The 20,670-nt window shown below is 41.4% G+C and overlaps 1 protein-coding gene across 9 annotated transcripts in view; it reads right to left on the bottom strand.

The window, feature by feature from the left end:
* The window catches only part of LOC117462008 (receptor-type tyrosine-protein phosphatase S-like), a 72,955-nt gene extending 52,996 nt beyond the window's left edge, over positions 1 to 19,959 (bottom strand). For 8 of the 9 annotated variants that reach the window (XM_071206431.1, XM_071206427.1, XM_071206429.1 and 5 more), the window contains exons 1-2: positions 19,634 to 19,959; positions 6,278 to 6,491 (exon numbers count right to left, since the gene is read on the bottom strand). In XM_071206431.1, coding sequence (XP_071062532.1) covers positions 6,278 to 6,422 — 145 coding nt within the window. In that variant the 5' untranslated portion in view covers positions 6,423 to 6,491; positions 19,634 to 19,959. Of the gene's footprint in view, positions 1 to 6,277; positions 6,495 to 19,633 lie in introns of all 9 variants that reach the window. The other variant, XM_071206428.1, reaches the window with a different exon arrangement.
* Between the last annotated feature and the right edge of the window lie 711 nt (positions 19,960 to 20,670).

The raw sequence follows: 20,670 nt of genomic DNA, 5'->3' as shown, positions 1-20,670 counted from the left end.
ATGATTTTAGGAAATACAATGTATTCACCAAAATGTGTTTAGTTCATTAATTTCCAGCTTTGCTCTAGAGAGGGATGATAGGAGAACCATCTGATCCGTTATGATAAATCTGGTGTGGGTTGAATAATCGCAGCAGTAAGAAAACAGCAGTTTCCGAGTCAGATATTGAGTCAACAGACTGAACCTATATTTTTCACAGTGGCTGAGTCAGATCAATCAAACAACTTCATGCACCCACCCTTGCTATCCGTCTGTGGCCTGTTGCCATGGTGCCCAGCTTAACTCCTCCTCAGCTACAGATTCACCGCTATCCATCAGGGTGAAGTCAGGATGACCCTTACCATAGCAACCTGGATCCCTCCTCCCACTCCCCCAGTGTCTGGGTGGGTGAGGTCCTGCTGCGTTGATTCACTTCTACTCTGAAGACAGGAACAAAAACCCGCTATCAAGCAATCGCTAGCAGATTCAAAAGCCTGTTTGCACGATGTTTCCGCCCCTGCTCACTTTAGTGGCTAACCGGCACGCAGACTACCTTAGTTTCCCTGCAATGCCTTAACAGTAACTGGAATAACACCGTGCCAAGGCTTTTCCTGTGCCTGCTACAATGTGCTGTGCCTCTAAAGACCTACTCTGAATGTCAGCAATAAAGTCGTTTCATTATATGCTTACCATAATCCACAACAGGAAGCTGGTAACGTATAGTCAATCAGAACAAATGTATGCCCAACATTTTAGAACTCAAGAGTGGGATATTTCCTGCCTGTAAGACTCTTAGAAAGGCTAACAGGGTATTGAGAATTGCCTTTTCCCCCTGCCAACAATGTGAGAATGTTAACTATCAACAGGCTAAAGGAAATGTCATGGCTGAAATCGGCTTCTACTTGGGTTTCAGTGGCTTTGTGTCCAGAAGTGTGTTCTCTTAAATGCGCTTCAACACCAATCCTCATAGAAACCTGACCCCACTGGAAATGTTACCACTTAAGCTTCTTCTAAAAGCCAGGAGGAAAGCACTGCAAGGCACCAGATCTGGAAGGATTTGCTCCGAACTGAAACCTGTTATGATCGGCAGGTTCTAGAAAAATGCCTGGAAAGTGAGGGCCTAATGAAAAGCTCTGCCTCTTTAATAGTAGGTTTCACTCTGTTGAACTGGAGCAGGCAGGTCTATCACTGGTCTGCCAATGAATCACCTTTGTAACCTGTAATCATCTGTCTGGCGGACTGAATAACACTGGGACAGGAAGGCCAGTGGCGGTTCTAGAACATTTTACATGGGGTGGCAAAGGGGGGGCAAGAGGTCATGCCAGGGTGGCATGGGAGGGCGGACAGTACGTGGTATTTTATACTGTATATAACCTATTTATTGTTAATTCATGCCCTAACACAAGTCTTCTTAATGCACAAGAGAAACAAGGTGTTCAGACAAACAATCGGGTGCCCTTTGAGTCCCCCAACCTTACTTCAACAATTTTAAATGAAAGGAAACTACAAAATGTATTTTAAAGCAATGAATTAATGAAACAGGTTGTTTTGCATTACAATGTAAAACTAAATGTATATATATATTTAGTTTTTAAAAGATTGGTTGTCTTAGTAGTAGACAGACATATTTGCATGTCCTCACTAAGCATTATTACATATTAATTTAATATTAAAGGTGACATGGCATGCTTTTCCGGTTATTGCCCGTCCCCTTGTGTGTTATGAAGGTTTTTATGCATGTAAACGGTCTGCAGAGTCAAAACCCTCAAAGTACACCATGTAGGGAGTACAACTCTAAAACAGAAAATACCTCCCCAAAACGCCTCGTTGGAGATACGTCACTGTCCATTTGATTCTTCCGGGTACATCATGATGTCATGTCGTCCCCGGAACGAAATGGACCAATCCGTGGAGCCGTTACGTTACGTCTGCGGAGCCGTTACGTTAAGCCCCCGCTGATTGGTCCAAATTGATCAATCCACGGACTTCCTCACACACTCAGTGCATGCAGCTCTGCTGATTTCTGCTCCCTGGCTGCAGGCTGATAACAGACAGTTGGGATCGCGGTAAAATTCTCTCTGCAGACCCATTCTCACAGCGTTTATCAACCTTTTTCTTACTCAATATCAAGCCACACTTATTGTTTTTACTTCGGCTGTGACTTTGTGTGTGCTCAGGGTGAGATTTGCTGTGTTTCGCTGTGTATCGCTAAACAAGGAAATCACACCTCCACGGAGCCTAGCGCGATTCACAACGTCCCGACTGGTCCCGACCAATCGGAGCACACTGGGCTCACAGGGAGGGGGGGCAAGAGCTGCAACGAGCCGTTTAGTGGAGAGAGTGAATACACATACTTTACAGAGATGCTGTATGCGAAACCAATGTGAGTTTGGAAAATTGCACAGTATAAATCTATTCTAGTAGACCACAACAATGGAATTATGATCAGTGGAAATGGCCATGACATGTGACCTTTAAACAAATCAAAATGGCCAATTATCCCAAAATGTTGCTGCTAATATAATCATATGATTGTCAACTTTAACTGATCAAAAAGAAATTCTGAAAAAATACTTGAATTATCTATGAAATTGCAATATTGACACACGTCCCTCAGTTTGTTTCAACCCCGTCAAGCCATACCATTTACCCTCCTATTAAGTTAAAATAATGTATCAGTCCATGTGTGATCTGCATTGAGGGAATTACATCACAAAAGTCTTCTGAAGAAAAGATGGCAAAGAAAGGCATGTGTCAGTTTCTTCTCTTATTTCAGTTTTTGTATTTTCAGATTAAGATTGACATGCTCAACATTTCAACTCTGTTATATGAATTAATAATAGTAAATAATTGTTTATTACAAAATAAACAATAGTTTTGCAAAATATTACAATTTTGTAATGTCCTTGACTTCCATGTGGTGCCATATCTTAGCTAAACAAGGTCTCAGGCCTACTTTTTGTCAACAACTTCAACCCTGTTACATTTTTTCAAGGAAATCCCAAGTAATTATTTATATTGTGTGCCTGAGGTGGGAACATGTAAGTAGTCCACTACCAGATGTTGACCAAACATTTTGGTTTCATTTTTCAAAGATGTAAAGACCCAAAAGGCACCCGATTCAGAGAATACTCAGAATTCTGCTTACAGTAAAAGTACCTAGTTATAATTAAGTACACAAATGACATCACCCATCTCTTCAGAGAGCTACAGGTGACCTGTGCAGCAACACATTTCAAGCAATATTTGTCAATACTAAGAGCTGCTAGATTGTGCTGCTGTGATGGAATATGTAAGGAGAATAAGAACATACCATGTGGTCCAGCTGGAGTCTCATCTGCCTCCTGATCACTGCCTCCGTCCCTCTTTCTGACACTTCATCTTTATTCCAATCCTCACAGCCTACATGTCTTCTTCTTCACTAATGTCTTCATCTCCTCCTCTTCCTCCTGCTCTGACCTTCCTGGTCTCTTCAGTGAACTCTCTTTTCCTTTCCCTCTCTCTGTTCGTCCTGATCACTTCTCAGATATATATTTTTGTTGTTGTTGAATCACTCCAGCTACTCTGGCCTGCAAGAGTCTACTTGTGAAAAACACTGGTACAAATGCTTGTATAACTTTACACGTTAGGGCCATGTATCTAATAAGTAGCATATCATAAATATAACATCAGAAAGTATTTATCAAACGCACACATCCAGTTTTTACGGTAAAGGATGTATCCTGGTTTCATTGATCTGGCCTCATTGCTGTGATGTGTAGTTTACGTGGATTTAATAGTATGCCTACCGCATAGTTTAGCAAAGTGATCGATCTCCCAGCTAGCGCTGTCTGCGTAGTATTTTGTAACGTAACGCCCCAAACAGCGCCCGTCTGTTAAACGCTATCGATTCAAACGGCTGCGTTTTATTAATATTTAGTTTCAAACTCTCGTCCTTAGTAAAAACAAAACTAGTGGAAGGGGAAATGCTTCCAGGGGAAGCTGATACACCCTAGGTGCTGGGACAGCTCGTTCCCTCTCTGCAGCTGTGTGAGCCGCGGTCTGTGTGAACGCCGCTCCGCAGTTTAATGCAGGGCCGTAGCTGCGTTTTTAACGGGCCTAAAATGATATTTAAAATTATTCACTTTTGACTAATGTAATGCTTGTTTCGTTGCTTGAGAAGCTTGTGGAAATAGTGTAGGTTTGTTTTAGTACAGTTTTAGGGAAACAAAAGTTAGGGGGGCAGCTGGGGGGGCAAGGCTCGACAGTGGGGGGGGCAGCTGCCCCCCCTTGCCCCCCGTAGATCCGCCCATGGGGAGGGCAATGTGTAATATCGTAGTTAGGATACCGTTTGAACAAAAAAAGTGTTTGGTACAGGATTCCTTTGTCATTTTGGAAAAGTTATTTTAGGGATATTATTGTAACTTATGCTGAAATGTTGTATTAACTAATGCCTTAAAGAAGCAATACTGTTACCACAGCTGTGGTCTGACAAGCCTTTAAGCCGCTTTGAATAATGCATCCCTTCCTGTTTTTGTGTCTTTGCTGTCAAATCTGCTTGCATCTTACAGCCAAATGTGTCCAACAAAACAAATGCTGTGATTCAAAGATGATGAGGACAGTTGGAGTGGACACGACTGTGTCGTTGAAGGATGGCAATTTGAACACATAAGCCAAACAATTGAAAGGAACTATTCCTTGCTTCATTTGCATGGTTTTAACATTGTTTGTGTTGAAAAGTTAAAGTAATAGATAATTTTAATGAGGGAAATATTAGAAATGTTTTGCATACATTTCCCACACTTAAAGGATCATGTCTGAAATGAATTAATTCATTTTCTAAAAAGGTGGAAGAGATTTGATTTTAGTCGTTTAATTTACAGAGACAAGAACATCTCACAATTGAGGACTCTAAGCTCTTATTCTGTAAACAAATATTCACAAAAGGGTAAAGTTGCAGGAAGAAATAACAACATTGAGCTTGAGCAAAGCATTTTTTTTGAGGGAATTATATATTTCTGCACTTTAATTTATAAGCTCTGCAGGAAAAAATGTTGTTATTGGAAGAATTGTTGGGTTGTTTTCTTGTATTGAGTACGCTAGGGAGATATGGGAGTTGGAGCTTTTAACAGCACTATCTATTGTGCAGGGATACACATAGGTAGTCTAGAAGCAGGGATATTCAATCCTACAACCTTTTAAGTTATTTGTTGTGTTATTCTACCTCTCCACTGAATATTAAAATGTTTCAAAGGATCATGACCTCAAATTGCTTATATGGATAGAAAATGAAAAATAGATTAGACAGTCCCCATTCCTAACTGTGTGAAGTGCTATCTCCATCTTTTATTTATATATATATATATATATATATATATATATATATATATATATATATATATATATATGTGTGTGTGTGTGTGTGTGTGTGTGTGTGTGTGTGTGTGTGTGTGTGTGTGTGTGTGTGTGTGTGTGTGTGTGTGTGTGTGTGGAAATGTTGTAATCAAGGAGATGATGAGAAACATGCTGATGGGACCTCCCGGCTTATCAAAACATATTAACAACGGCATAGTCCAGAGCTGATTTCAATCCTCAGGCACACACACACATACATACAAAAGGATGTGCATGCATACACACACTTAAAACAATTCATACCTTTATACCTCACATATACTGCTTTAAAATATGCAGCTCTACTTGAGAAAGAGAGACAACAAATGATCTTACTATCTAACTAATTTGATAATCAATTGAGTAATCATTAAATAAAAATGCTTTCTGCAGAAATAGAAAATACAGTTTTCAGCATCTCAATATGAAGATTTCCGGACCTTCTCTGTTTTTATTTCTGGGAGGGAGTAGGGGTGCTCAATTAATCATATTTTAATCGCAATTACGATTATGGCTTGCAACAATTACGAAAACAACGTAATCGAAATAAAACGATGATTTTTTTATTATTATTACTTTTAATTTGTTTTTTCTTCAAATTAAATTTAAAAAAAGAAATAGTCTTCAGTTGAATTATACTTCAAGTTCAGGGTAATCAACTGTTAAAAACATACTGTTCACATTTTCTTTCTCCAATAAATTGAAGTTTTCAAAGTAAATGGATAATCGTTTTTAATAATCGTGATATCAATTATTGACCCAAATAATCGAGATTATGATTTTTGCCATAATCGAGCAGCCCTAGGAGGGACATTTAAAAAAAATGTTTAACAGACTAAACGAGAAAAGTTATCTGGAGATTAATGTATAATGGAAAATATCAATAGAATATTTAAAAATAACATGGATGGTTGGATAGTCATACCTGGTTCTCCACACAAACTGCTCAAAGGGCCAGTTAGCAGGATAATGAAAGGCAGCAGCAGACCCAGGGGAGAGGGGCTAGAGCGGAGCCCCAGGATAGGCCTCCTGCATCGGGCAAGAGCTCCACCTGTCCTGGACAGAGGCATGGCTCCACCGTGGGTTGGTTGGAGATGACGTAGATACGGGTAGGGCTTCACTCAACAAGGGTAGGCACTCTGCTGAAACAGAAAAAAAACATGAAGGTCAGCTGAAATGAATGAAAGGCATCTCTTCCACCTCTGATTCATCATACTGCTTTTAGAGCGACATCTGAAATGTCAGTGCACCTAGAGGAAAAGTAAACACATACAATATTTCATACAGATATAGAAAAGCATCCTCATGAAGAAAATGAAAGACAAATTCATGCTAATTCAGGATTAGGTCTTTCGATTTAGCCAGAGCACTTCTGATTTGGGATTAACAGCTCAAGCAGGCCAGCCCTGACTGAACTAATACCAGAACAATAGAGCCACTGCTCAACAACTAAGAACAAGGAGAAGACTGAAATAGTTTTCGTCGTACTGCTTCTGTATTAATAAGTCTCCTTTTCTAGTGAGCCGTGAAATGAGCCGAAATGATACCGTTTTAAGAGTTGTTTTTTTCTCCCTGAGACAACCCAATAATTTCATTTAACTTCAGCTTCTTAGCATTCAGTATTTTACTGCGCTGGTGGCACGTAGAAGTGTTAATGCAATAATACATCCGGACTGTTCTGCCGTAATGGAAAACACTTAAACAAAGAGGATTGAGGGGTCAGTAGCAATGCAGCAGAATTCAATCACACCAAATGTATCAGAAACTGCTGCTTTATTGGATATTGCCCCTCTTGTTAATCCTGAGCCTTCAAGGGGATCTCCGTCAGTATCCTCTCTCTTTCCTCTCATAAAGACACTCACACGAGGAGGCACGCATCTGGAAGTCTGAACATAATTCAGCTCTGTCTGCTTACAGAGACTGAGACAAGCTGTGTAGAAGCTCCCTGTCTGGGAGTCAATAAGTTCACAGTCCTATCGAGCTCTCCCGACCGCCCGCGCCCCGCCCCGCCCCTCTGCCCGATGTGTCAGAACGCAGGTGGGGAGGCCAAATGAGAAGGGAGCCTTTGTTAACCTGTCATATATCACATAAATACATGTCTCCCTTAAGTACCAGCGCAAGATAACATATATGCTCTAGGGGAGACATAACATGCATTCACAGGTGACAGGCCACATTGTGAAAGGCACATAAAAATGTGCAAACACCCATGAGGGCGCCTTCACCCTGACACCCCCGATGCATGGGCAGAAATGGAGAAACAGGGATGGGGCCGACCTTGATTCGCCTTTACTAAATGAAAGAGGCATTTCTGGTGAGTTCCATATTCAAAGACTCCTCCAAACACTTATTGGGCTAATGACCTGCTCAGACACATTACTGTCTGCCAGCTCCTACACTATAAATAGCTCATTTGAAAACATGGCCGCCTATCTGATACGGGCTCATTTTCGCGCCGCTTTGCCCTCTTCTTATCAAGCACTGCGTAATAGACGTTGAATAGAAAAGCTTTCAGCGTCCCCTTTTCAATTGAACAATGTGATAAGAAAAATCAGATCAGGGCTCATTCAAGCACTATTGGCAGCATGTTAAGTAAATTCTCCTCTTACGGAAACTCAATTTGCCACCGTTAATCTAACTAGGAGGACTGCTCTGCGTGGAGCCACATGGTCTCTGAGACATTAGGTACAGCTCCTATGTTGCAGTGTGTGCTTCCTCTGTCCTGTGTTGTGGATTAGCTGGGGCCTTTATATTTCTATGTGACCTCAGTCTAACCATATCTCTCATTCTCACTTTATCCCCCCCACCCTCCCTGTTGTCTCTCACCTGCTGACAAAGCCCTCACTGCTCTACCTCCACTAAAGTCGCCCACTAATCCTTAATCTTACCCACGTCTCACTCCTGCGTTAGTCGTCATATTCCTGAAATCTCCTCTTCTCCCGTCTCATCCTCTCATCCCCTCTCCTTCTCGCCCCCCCCTGTTAATCTCTTCTCTATGTCATCTCCTCCAGTGCTCCCTATCATTCATCTCCTTCTCTTCCGACTCTCTAACCCCTGCTTGTTTCAGAATCCTCTTCCTCCCCCCCCAGCTGACCTGCTCCAGCTGTTGTTGGTCCATTGACACAGTTCAAACAAAAGGGTTTAGAGAGCATCCTGCAGCTGTGGATGTTCAGAGAGCGAGCCAAGACAGAGACACAGACGGTCTGGGCACGTCTGCGCTTTGTGCTAATGGCATTTATCTCTTTCAAACCACGCTACTTCTCTCTGGACGAGAAGATAGAGAGCAGCCAATGCACTTCGCTTTTCACAGGAGCAGAATTAAAAAGGTGTAAACATCCTGTGAGAATATTCTTATGACTCACGCCTACCTACAGCCCCCTCACAGTTATGACAACCTGCTCTCCACCATCATCTGGCTCAGCATCCACAGAGAAGGCAGCAGGAGTTGGTCTTATTACCTTTGCAGCATGACAACACAGATGGTCAGCCAGACAGATAGATTGATGGGGGATACATGTGCTATTTATTACGGGGAGGCTGATAATGACACCATAGCTCAGGTGGTGAAATGTACACCGGTTATTGTGCTCCATCACGCTGATGAAATAACATTGTTTGCCTGCCCCTGCTCCACTGGGAAGATGACATGTTTTGTTTTTCTCACCTCACCCCCCCCCCCCTCCTTTACCCATGATGCTTTACACCACAAGTGGGTTGAGATGGTCTCACAAGGCCTGTCTCCATGACTACGAGCTATGATAGAAAAGACCAGATCTGTTTCCTGCGGCACCATGCTAGCAGTGAGATAGTACACCTGATAGGAAGCTTGTGTTCTTTTTATTTCTTTAAGCTTTAATACTGATCCAGTGCTGAGAGCCTACAGTATGTGTGTTGTGATGCTTGAGGGACCCAGCTCAGCAAAAAAAAAAAAACATCAGAAAACTTTTTTTATTTATATTTGAAGGAAACACGATGGAAAGGGGAAAATAAATATCTGTGCAATGCAGTGCACCAAAGGGTTTGAAAAATAAGATAACATTCATGGTCATTTGTTCTCTATCAAACTTTTGGAAATGATTCTGAACCCATAACATAGACTTATATATATATATCATTCAGAGTAAAATAACCTCGTCTTGAATTATGCATGGCTTTTTGAGCCATGGAGAGGAAGAAGTTTGGAGCAGTAACCGTATATTATTAAAGGAGGGGCTAGGACTGACATTACCTCACGTTAGTTATGACCCTGGAGGTACACAATGCTCACAAAATGTGGACACACACACGGCAGATGGCAAAGCATCATGGGGAGATTGGCACTCACTCTCACACTTCCCTTCTCACTCTCTTAAACACACAGCCCACAGACACACACATTTACAGATGCATGAGCGAACACACACACACACACACACACACACACACACACACACACACACACACACACACACACACACACACACACACACACCACACACACACACACACACACACACACACACACACACACACACACACACACACACACACACACACACACACACACACACACACACACACACACACACACACACACACACACACACACACACACACACACACACACACACACACACACACACACACACACACACACACACACACACGGCTTACGGCACCGCCCTGGTTACATTTTTAGCAGTGAAAATAAACTATCTAAGGCTCGGCTCTAACAAGAGAACACACCTGTCACTCAAATAGTGCGATTCTTTTCCCTGAATATAAATGACTCTGCAGGCTCGGTGCTTCGACTAAATCTCCATCAGTCTTAATGCAGCAGGATGCTTAAATTAGGACTAAAGTTGGCAAATATCCAAACCGATACAAACAATGTTATCATGGGAAGTAATGACACTATCAACAACCCCAAGCGGAGGCAACTATTTTCATCACTGGTCTGAAACTATAAATAGGGGGACGCTGGAGTTTCAATCACATATGACTCATGCAAATTGCAATCTCACACCGACCTGTGGGTACGGAAGGAAAGCCTTTTTATGTCATTACATTTTTAATTACTAAACTAAATCATAAAGGAAATTACTAATTGAACAGATACATCCTTATCTTACTTTCTTCTTCATTTACTATCTTACGCTTAATTTATAACATATATAATTATAATAAAGAATCATTGTTGGTAATCTGAATTCCTTCTATTGGTCTCCTGGGTCTGGTATTAGGTACAATCATTCAGTCTTTGTTGTTTATAATGTTTTGTTGCATTTAAACGTTTTTTTTTAATCCATGTTGTGAGGATGTTACTTCTCCACACTTTCCATCTCCTTTTTTGATGAGAATGTAGGTATTCAGGTATTGTGGAGCGTGCACTCCTCTGTATGAGGGCTTTCAAATCTCTCTTTATAGTCCCCTGTGTCTCTGAGACGTTCCCTTTTAATCTTTATTATGTGATCATCAGAAAAACCAGCATGATGTTCCTATTATCATGAAATAATGATATCCGAATCACAAAAATAGCTTTCTTGCGATCAAGAGAAAACGGAATGTAAAAAATGTTATCCACCCACGTCCTCTCTCTGGCTCTCTCTGGCAGGGAGTGTGAGCATTTCTTGAGGCCATATTTTAATTAACGAAACACCTGCAGCTACCAGGGTATAACACATGTTCAGTAAACATTTAAATACATTGAAATGCCTAATTTCTGCTGATGCGAGAGATTTTCTAAACTATATACTTTGATCTGGCAATCCCACTGCACATCAGCACCTCAGTAGAATGACACCAGCATGACAAATAGTACATTACTAAGTAAAACTTTCTTTACAGTTTTGTTTATCACAACAACACTTTGATTCGTGATTAAGGAACAAAGGAATTTTTGGAGAAAGAAGCACGACTCAAACCTTCTCCCTTGTCATAATTTGCCAAAAAAAACAAGTTTCTATTTGACCTCAATCTCTGCATGTCTAGGACATAGCAAAGCTGCTGCAGCCCAACAATAGTGCGGCAAACATACACCCCCGCATCTTAAAGGCACACCAAGGTCAAACAAACCAACACATATAGAAAGAGGCATCCAGTAATGGGTGCATTGGCTTCGGATGAGCACAGCAACAAATGGACTGGCTCCTACAAAGCAGGAAATGTATTACAAAATAAAAGTACATACTGTAAGGCAGATTATCAGAGGGGGTCAGAACAGAAGCAATGTTGTAAAAGTGCTGTAGGCTGAGTGAAAGTCACAGTTTGAGCTGCGATGAGGAATCAGCTTCAGTAAATCTTAACCCTTCATTTAAATTAGACACCGTTATATCACACATGAAAACATTTAGCCATATTGGTGGTAATATATTATAATATTCATTTAAATTACATTAATTATTCTCTAACCATTATTGAAACAACTAATGGTCCTTTAATTTATCTCTAATGTAGGGCCACCTGTTTTCTGAGTTGCTACATTCAGCCACTAACTGCTATGCACACCACAATAAAAGGAAGTCATTTAGACTAAATCTAAACTAAATGTTTTATAGATTAAGAACAGCATATAATGTATCAGCTATAAATACTATTTCAAGTCTTGCTTGTAAAAACAGGCCACACACAGTTGAATGGTGTGTGTTGCATTTATAGTTTTTTAGGTGAGAGAAAATAAAGGTCTGAAGGAGTGAGTGTGAATGTGCTGACAAAACATGTCCCAATTTTGGTTTGAGTTGGAGCTCTGCGTCACCCTGTTGGGTAAAAACCTCACAGCCTCTATTACGGCAATTTTTACGCTTTGAAATAAGTTGAAGGATTACTTGCTCCTCCCGGAGCTGAGTCAATTTTGTAGCCCCCTTATCATAAAGCTCTTTTAAACCCCTTTGGGTAATGCAAAAAATGCAATGTCATCCAGCTAAATCATGGCTGGGTTTTCTTTGATGAAAAATAAATTGACATTTTGCAGATACAGTTTCACCTGACAGGCCAAGGTTTTCCCCTGACAGCATGTCCACATGCAGACACCTACGCAACGTTCATTCAACTGAAACGACGACAAAGAGCTCACAAACACCCAAACATATTCTGTAATTCCTTCGGAAACCTCTCTCCCTGTTGCCCGCACTTCAGAGGCAGCCGATCTTTTCTGCAGCGGCTCATTTCGCATGCTGATGGTTGAGTCCTTGTCAACTCACTGTCCAATTAGCATATCTAAGGCTGGCACAGACTCTTATCCTTGCAGGAAAGAGATAACTGATCCATACTGATGTCCACATAGTTATGCACTTGCATGTACATCCCTAATTGTTAAACAGCTCTGACATATGAGAGGGGAGCATTGTGTAAATGTTGCGATGTAAGCAACGCTTTTGCTTCTTTACATGAATCAAAATCACTGTCAAGATAATTAATTAATTATCACTGGTTGAGTTTTGTTCATGTCTGAACTATGTATGTAAGTAAGTTACCTACCTACCTACCTACCACCTGTTTTAACATGCAGCTGTCATCGCCCAAAGCTTCATCATCATCATTTCATAATGAAATGAATGATTAACATTCCATGGAGCAGCGCACACACACTCACACACACCCGAAAGTGATGTGTCTTGCCAGCCACGACACACCGCAGCCAATTAGTGAGTGTCTTCTGGAGCAGGACTAAGGCTCCCTGACAACGGAGAACACCTTCATCTTCCTGGACGTCATTGTCATCATCACCATATTTCAATTGCGCTTCATTAATAAGACATGCCAGCAATTTCCCCCTACCTATTTCAGCTGTTTGGCAAAACCTACACATCAGTCGGGAGACATGTCGGGTTGTGTATAGCACATTTGGGGGCTTATGTTAAGCTCGTCTCGAGACTGATAACAGTTGCCTTGAGAAAGACAGTGTTCTGTTTTAATAACCTCACATTGACTGATCATTCACATAGAATCATCCAGTGGGATGTAAGCTAAGTAAATGCACTTCAAATGGATTCATCCTTTTATGGATTCATATGAATAGCTTTCTTTGCAATAACACAACAGACATTTGAAATGCCAACACGCAGCAGACTCAACACCAAACAGCTTTAACTGAACCACTACTGGTTCCCACTCAGGTGCTGCAATTTTGAGGCAACACTTTATTCATTCTTTGCTTATGTAAATACCTCCACCCCCTTTGGGAGCTGCTTATTAATTTTCTGGAGACACACTGTTGTGTTTGCCCATGATCCAATTCTCTCCTGTGTATTTGCGCTGCCATGGTATCACCTGTCTGGATTGGTCACATGATATGTCGTCCACTGAGAGCTCATTATCTGACAACTGCAACACTGCTCTTCAACAACACTTTAAATCATCATCATACACTGAAATCATCTATAGAACATTCACATATGTTTCACACACCTTACTGTTTGGTATGCAGTATTTAGTAAAAACCTATTTAATCTCAGAGAAATAGAGCCAGAAAAAGGCTGATTAAGTCCGGGATAAGCAACGAAAGAGAGATATAGTCATAGAAAATGAAGCAGTACTATTAAAAAAGACTAAAAACCATAAAAAACGTTGCAATAAGGGGAAATCCTTTCATAAAGTAGGATAATTTAGATGAAAATAAAAGCAGTTATGTAAAGCCATAGACTTCTGTAATTAGGGAAGATCATTTATTGGATACATTTATGATTAAAATGAAAAATAAAGTGGACATTCTGACAGTTAAAGAAATACTAGAGGTTGGGAGGCTCACGATAAGTGGTTTAAATGGTGAAAGTGAATATTGTTTTCATGATTTACTGACACCATACATGATCATTAACCTTAAGAAATCACTGCTGAATAGATGTGTTACTGATTTCTGAGGCTGCATGTGCTGCTGAACAAATCCTATTTGCTACACAGGCGAGCAGCCTTAGCAGTTCTGTCACTAACCAGCCATTGCATGGCTTCCTGATGGAGATGAGATTTGTGACGCCAAATGAATTTCTCCTTGAGGGACGATAAAGTTGTGAATAGAATTGAAAAGCGGAGTAATGGGGTAGAAAAAACGCATTTGTCCTCCTTCTCTTTGCCGAAATCAGACGGAGATTGTGTCTCGGGAAGTGAAGAGATTAAATGCTTGTCAACGGTAACAGACTTGCGCACGCATGCTTTCCACCAATGACTGGCCATTACTCTCACTTCCATCCAACAAATACTTCATCCAACCTGACATCCTTCAGCACCGCGCAGACAGAGCAATCATGGAATGCCACAAACAAATGTGGGACTGCATTCAAGAGACATGTCAGCCACACACACACACACACACACACACACACACACACACACACACACACACACACACACACACACACACACACACACACACACACACACACACACACACACACACACACACACACACACACACACACACACACACACACACACACACACACACACACACACACACACACACACACACACACACACACACACACACACACACACACACACACACACACACACACACACACAAGAATGAAAGAGTCTAATCTTCTAGCTTTCGTTTTTCTATCTGATGATTGAACAGATCTGTGAGTTTCCTGGACAGTGTCCATTCTGCATGGTTAGGGTCTTTCAGTAGAGCAGAGCTGTTTCACTGGAGCAATAAAGATGTTCTTTCACTAACTGGCATACGGAGGCGTGCCAAAACCTCTTATTTTCTTGCATCTATAGAGCTGACTGCAACACGAATACTTTGTTTGTATAGGCGGCACAGGTAGCAGGTGTATTTGATAGGATAATTTAAAATGATGTTGTAATCATTAAGCTCTGTAAGTAATTGAACACATTTAGATACCTTAGGTTCTAAACAGCAGCTTTAACTAAATCATCCCCTTTATAATGTAATCTTATCAACGTTCTTCACTGACCTATTAAGCCTTGCATCATTTGTGTGACAAACAGATAAACAACATGAAACATGGGGGGAAAAAAACATGAGTGAAAGTGAATGCTTACATTTCTTAACTGCATGTCTGTAAAATGCTCGATGGCAATCTATTCAATAGACCAATGGGCTAACCAACATTCCTAGAGCTGCACTATAGCAAGGTTAAAAGACAGATTCCTACTAAGAGCTATAAAAACCTAAGCTAACGTAATCTGCTGTACTTTGCAAAACAACTTTTGAAGCTTAGTCTTTATGCTTCATTCCTTCACAAGAATTTTTCTCTCACTGTTCCTATTAATGTTCAAAAGATTACGTTTCACGTTTTAGTTCAACCAAACCGTTTTTTCTGCAATGTCTATCAGCCATGTTGCTGCTTCAAAACTATAAATTGGATCTCCCCTCTGCCATCAATTCAGGCGAAATTGTCGCAGGCGTCCTCCACCCCATTCAACTCCAGTCCATCAAACACAGTGCTCAGGTTGAGCTCATCAGAAGACCATTCATCATGACATCAGGATCTTCAACATGTCCTTCTTCCCATCGCTACTACCAGTGTCTAGACTCTATTGACTGGTGTTCTACCGCTTAAAACATATAACTACACAACGGGGTATAATTGCCATGACTTTAGACACTTTAGACACAGACATACAATGTTACTGCCTACAATATAATTCATATGGCTCTATCCCAACCGATAAAGCAAATCCAAATGACATTTATATTTTATATTTTGCAACATATTGACAATATCAAGCCCAAATGAATCCACCCAGCCAAGCATTCACCAAGGAGGAAGTACTCACTCCAAGTGTTGGACATTGTTGAGGACTTGCCAAGCACTTGAAGCAAATATTTTTCTATTAGCGGCTAAGTCTATACTTCAAAAGAAAACGTTGACCGCTCTTACTCCAAGTTCTGATTAGGCAGTTTTTCTTCTGCTTTGTCAGCCATCTTGTCAGTCAGAACCTTCCCTTCTAATGACTGCTGTCAGTCAGGGATGTAACTGTCAAACCGAGTCAATGGCTGCACTTCCCACTCCCATGATTTGATAATGAGCTGTGTGCATCAACACATTAAGCCATTTTCAGTGCAAATGTCAGCAGAATGAAAAGCTCACAAAATATGTTTCTGTGTCATTGTGCATAACATTTCAGCAAAAGGGACTCTATAGAACTTTAAATGACAATGGATTCAACACTGGGTTCTTATTCAGGAGGAGAAGAAGGAGTTGAAGTAGAGAGGAGGGTTGACCTGAGGACAGCGAGGCAGTAACAGCAGCAATGGGGAAATTATGCCCTCTTTTGCATAAGGGAGGAGGTGGAGGAGGGGGAGGGGTGAGAAGGAAGGAGAAGATGTCTTCGGATGTGGCAGTTGTGATGAAAAGAGAGGCGAACGACTGAAGACAAGAGGTGGAGAAGAGAGGAAGAGGAAAGAGGTGGGGGGTGTGTGCATTATTCAGCCCTGCTGACACATCAGAATCTCTGATTCATCTGGAGAAGGGCATCAGTCAAGTCACAACGCTTTGCCTTCACTCATATGCACACACAGAAACACGGACACACCATCCACACACACACACACACACACACACACACACACACACACACACACACACACACACACACACACACACACACACACACACACACACACCACACACACACACACACACACACACACACACACACACACACACACACACACACACACACACACACACACACACACACACACACACACACACACACACACACACACACACACACACACACACACACACACACACACCCTCCCTGTGACTTGAGAGTGTCAACAACAGACTGGGATTGATCTCTGCACAACAAGGTTATCAGTTTAATATTTCAATGGAAATATACATTAACTATATAGAGCTAAGGAAAACAAACCAGTACAAATAGGCTATGCGGTAGACTTTTACAAACATGGTATTTGGAATAATTTTCACATAACTTAAATGTATCTTTTGAAAAACGTTGTTATCTTTATTATTATCTTTGCCAAACAAACTGAAATTCAATGTTAAGAACATTTAGAATTTACACCATTTTTAATGGATATGGCTTTGTGCAATTGTTGTAAATTGACTGTATGTTTTCCCATATCAAATTATAGATTGGTTCCTGTTTAACATCGATAAATATACTCGGAATCATTCATTTAGCTACCAGAATTTGGAAAAACAATAAAACAGAAAAGTTTATTTATATAATACAATTTCATTAAAAGTCCAAAAACATTTACTGGTGGTGTATTTCCTCATTAAGGATAATGAATCTCCAGAGTCCTTTGGTTCAAATTGTATTTGGATCAAAGTTTTAAGCAATCAAAACATATATATTTCAGTATCACAAGTATTTCTCCTTTTTTGACCCGCTGTTTTAATAATGAACTGTATTGCCCAGCGCTAATGGGTTCCTTCTGCATGCTATGCCTTGTTTTCAGCAGCACAACATTGAATAAACAAGTACAGAAGCGCAGCAGACAGTAGCTCTCTGTTTGGAAGGCTTTGAAAAGGTCAATTAATATCAATGCCTAGACAACAACAACGTTCTGTCTGCTTGTAATACAGGTGGCTACGCTCGCCGCATCAAAGCTGGCTGACTGGTGCAACATCGCTAATGGGGAGTGTATAAGAGATCCTGACAAAACCCATGGATGGGCATGACACGAAACACAAGAGAGGAAAGTAAAGAGCAGAGCTGTTAAGGCTAATGCTGCTGCGAGAATCAGGGAATAAGACTTCAATAAGGCCTTTGACGTGAAACCAAAGCTGCTCCACTGGGAGCGCACGTCTTTTGGCATGTTGAATTCTGGGTGGATCTCAGCAGTGGTATCTGTTTAAGAGGCACTGGAACCCATTGAGACCCATGGTTGAACCCTGTGAAAATCTATTTAAGAGAGTACATGGCATCACACATTTCATAAGCCACTGCTCCTAAAAGTGCCTAATACCTGTGGGGCCGAGCATCTCATGGCTCAGGAAAGAGCCTATTTGATCTGTTTCTCAGAGACTAACAGAGTACATATTCCAGTTGAATTACCTCCACATAGTGACGTTTCCCTGTCATAATAATCCAAATACCTTTATCCCCGACCCCGGTCTTCAGATGAAGGTGGTTAGGCAGGGGGAATGTGAAAATACAGAGGAAAAAATATGTAAACTGCTAAAAAGAGGAATCCAAGTGTAAAAATGACTGATTCAAATAATTAGGGATGTCGAAATGGTCTGGAACAATAACCAGCAAATGCATGGTGCCCCAGGGAAAATCTCCCATCTGTGTGTGAGGAGGAAGACCTCCCTCCGATTCACCACGACAGTGCGATGTTCCAGTTTACAGGCCACGCAGCGGAAATACAGAAAACCTAAACAGGCATTTGAAGTGTACATGATTAAATCCCAACAAGCAATAGCCCTCGGAAAATGTGTCAGGATGAATCGATGTATCATTCAATTACACTCAGCCTGTATGCTTGAGTGGCTGCTTTAACTGCAAATCCTATGCGTATAATTATAGACATATGAAAGGTCTATGGACTACAAAACAAATCTGCCTATATGGGATTGTTTTAAGTAAAGCCTGGGAGTAGCAGATGCAGCAGCTCTATTGTCAACAGTCTTGTTTAATTAAATCCATTTGCTTTGCCACCTGACACCTTCCAGAAGAAAAATCTCTCTTAAATTAGAATAATATCCTTTATGGATTAATAATATGCCTTTGATAGCTCCCTCAAAAGTGACAATACATTAGCATAATGGGATTTCTACTAATCTTAACATCTTTACAATAATAATACCAGGACTTCCGCTTTTTAAATACCCTTGACAATCTATAGGATGCAGGTGCTGTATTTATTTATTTATTCATGAGGGTTTTGGTCCACAATCTTTTTATCTGTATTGTCTTTTTTTCAACTTAAATCAGATTTAAAACCAGACTCATACATGGAGAGTGCTTTAAAAAGGGCAATTAGAAAATAAGCCACTTTAAACGTCAGTGGACGAGGAACAAAGGCTTTGCCAGTCTGCCCCGGTCCCTCATGCTGCCCAGCCAACAATAAGGAGGGGGGTGAGGGGGGGCGCGCACTCACAGCGTTGATGCCAAGCAGCTTGCTCTGCACAACCCCTCGGTCTGATATCACCCAAAACTCCCCAGTGATCCTGACGTGAAAAAAACTAAAACAAAGAAGAATCCGGGTCACCCTTAGCGAGGCTTAACGTTGAAATTGCACCCGGGCAGGGATATACAAGTACCCCCTTATAGTTTCCAAAAAGGATATTCGACAAGTGCAAACACCCCGCCTGGGTGGGGTAACATTAAACAGAGGAGGAAAGATGCTGGTTACCTGGGTAGGAAGTGCTCCGTCTTCTTTACTGTCTGGTAGATTCATGTGGGTGGATTTGCAGCTGGAAGCTTCCTCTGAAACAGCAAGGATGAATGTAATCCGTCGGCAGCGGAGCTCCAGTCACAGAAAGGTCTGCCTTTGTGGGGGATGCATTCACACATCGCCGGTGTTTCTCCCCTCACCGTGCAGGCTGTCGACAGAGCTCTCGAAAACGCAGCGGGTCACGGGCTGCTCCTCAGCCCTTTTTGTCGGGAGAGCATTGCCGGACGAGCGGCCTCAGATACTGCTGGTTGATGTCATTGATACTCCCTGCCTTCTTCCTTAATGCCCTCCTCCTTCCCTCCTGTCCTCTCCTCCCCCTCCCCGCTCTATCTATCTCTCTCTCAAACACACACCGGAGCTCCCCCCCCCCCTAACACATGACGTGATGCAGGAAAGATCTCCAATAGCAACCGTATCCCCCATCACCCTTATTTACCCCCATTTCCAACCAGCTCTGGCGCTGCATGCTGACTGCTGCAAAAGAAGTAGAGCTGAGGTAGGCCGGACCTTTGCGTTGGTGACTGATTTTTACACTGTGCTCCCCAGGGTTCAAAATGAAGATAAGCACCTTGAAACCCCGTAGATTCCCATAATATAGTGTCTAGTTATAGCTGCTGGCAGGAAGTCAGAGCCCATATCTGCTCCTGCAGAGCACAACTCCAAACTACATTTCACCTGGACACTTTATAAATGTAGGGTGAACACCACTCACGGTGGGACATAAAAAACACAGGAGGTAGATTCAAGTATATGATAAGATAAGGTTACTTCTTTTGAGGACAATAGATGAGGATAACCTTACCGTTTGATGTGCTCAGTAGTAGTCCGTTTATCAGGTTTGCTCAAAACTAATGCAGTATATTACAGGAGGTCTGCAGTTTAATTTGATTAAAAACATGTTTTAGAAATGTGTTGATTCAATTTCATGGTCATTTTTTACCTACTGCCTTATTCTCGAGCACCTCACTTATATCAATGAAAGTATAGACCATTTT

Source organism: Pseudochaenichthys georgianus, chromosome 17 (genome assembly GCF_902827115.2).
Source record: "Pseudochaenichthys georgianus chromosome 17, fPseGeo1.2, whole genome shotgun sequence".
Taxonomy (NCBI): Eukaryota; Metazoa; Chordata; class Actinopteri; order Perciformes; family Channichthyidae; genus Pseudochaenichthys; species Pseudochaenichthys georgianus.
This window is presented reverse-complemented; position numbering and strand designations above follow the sequence as displayed.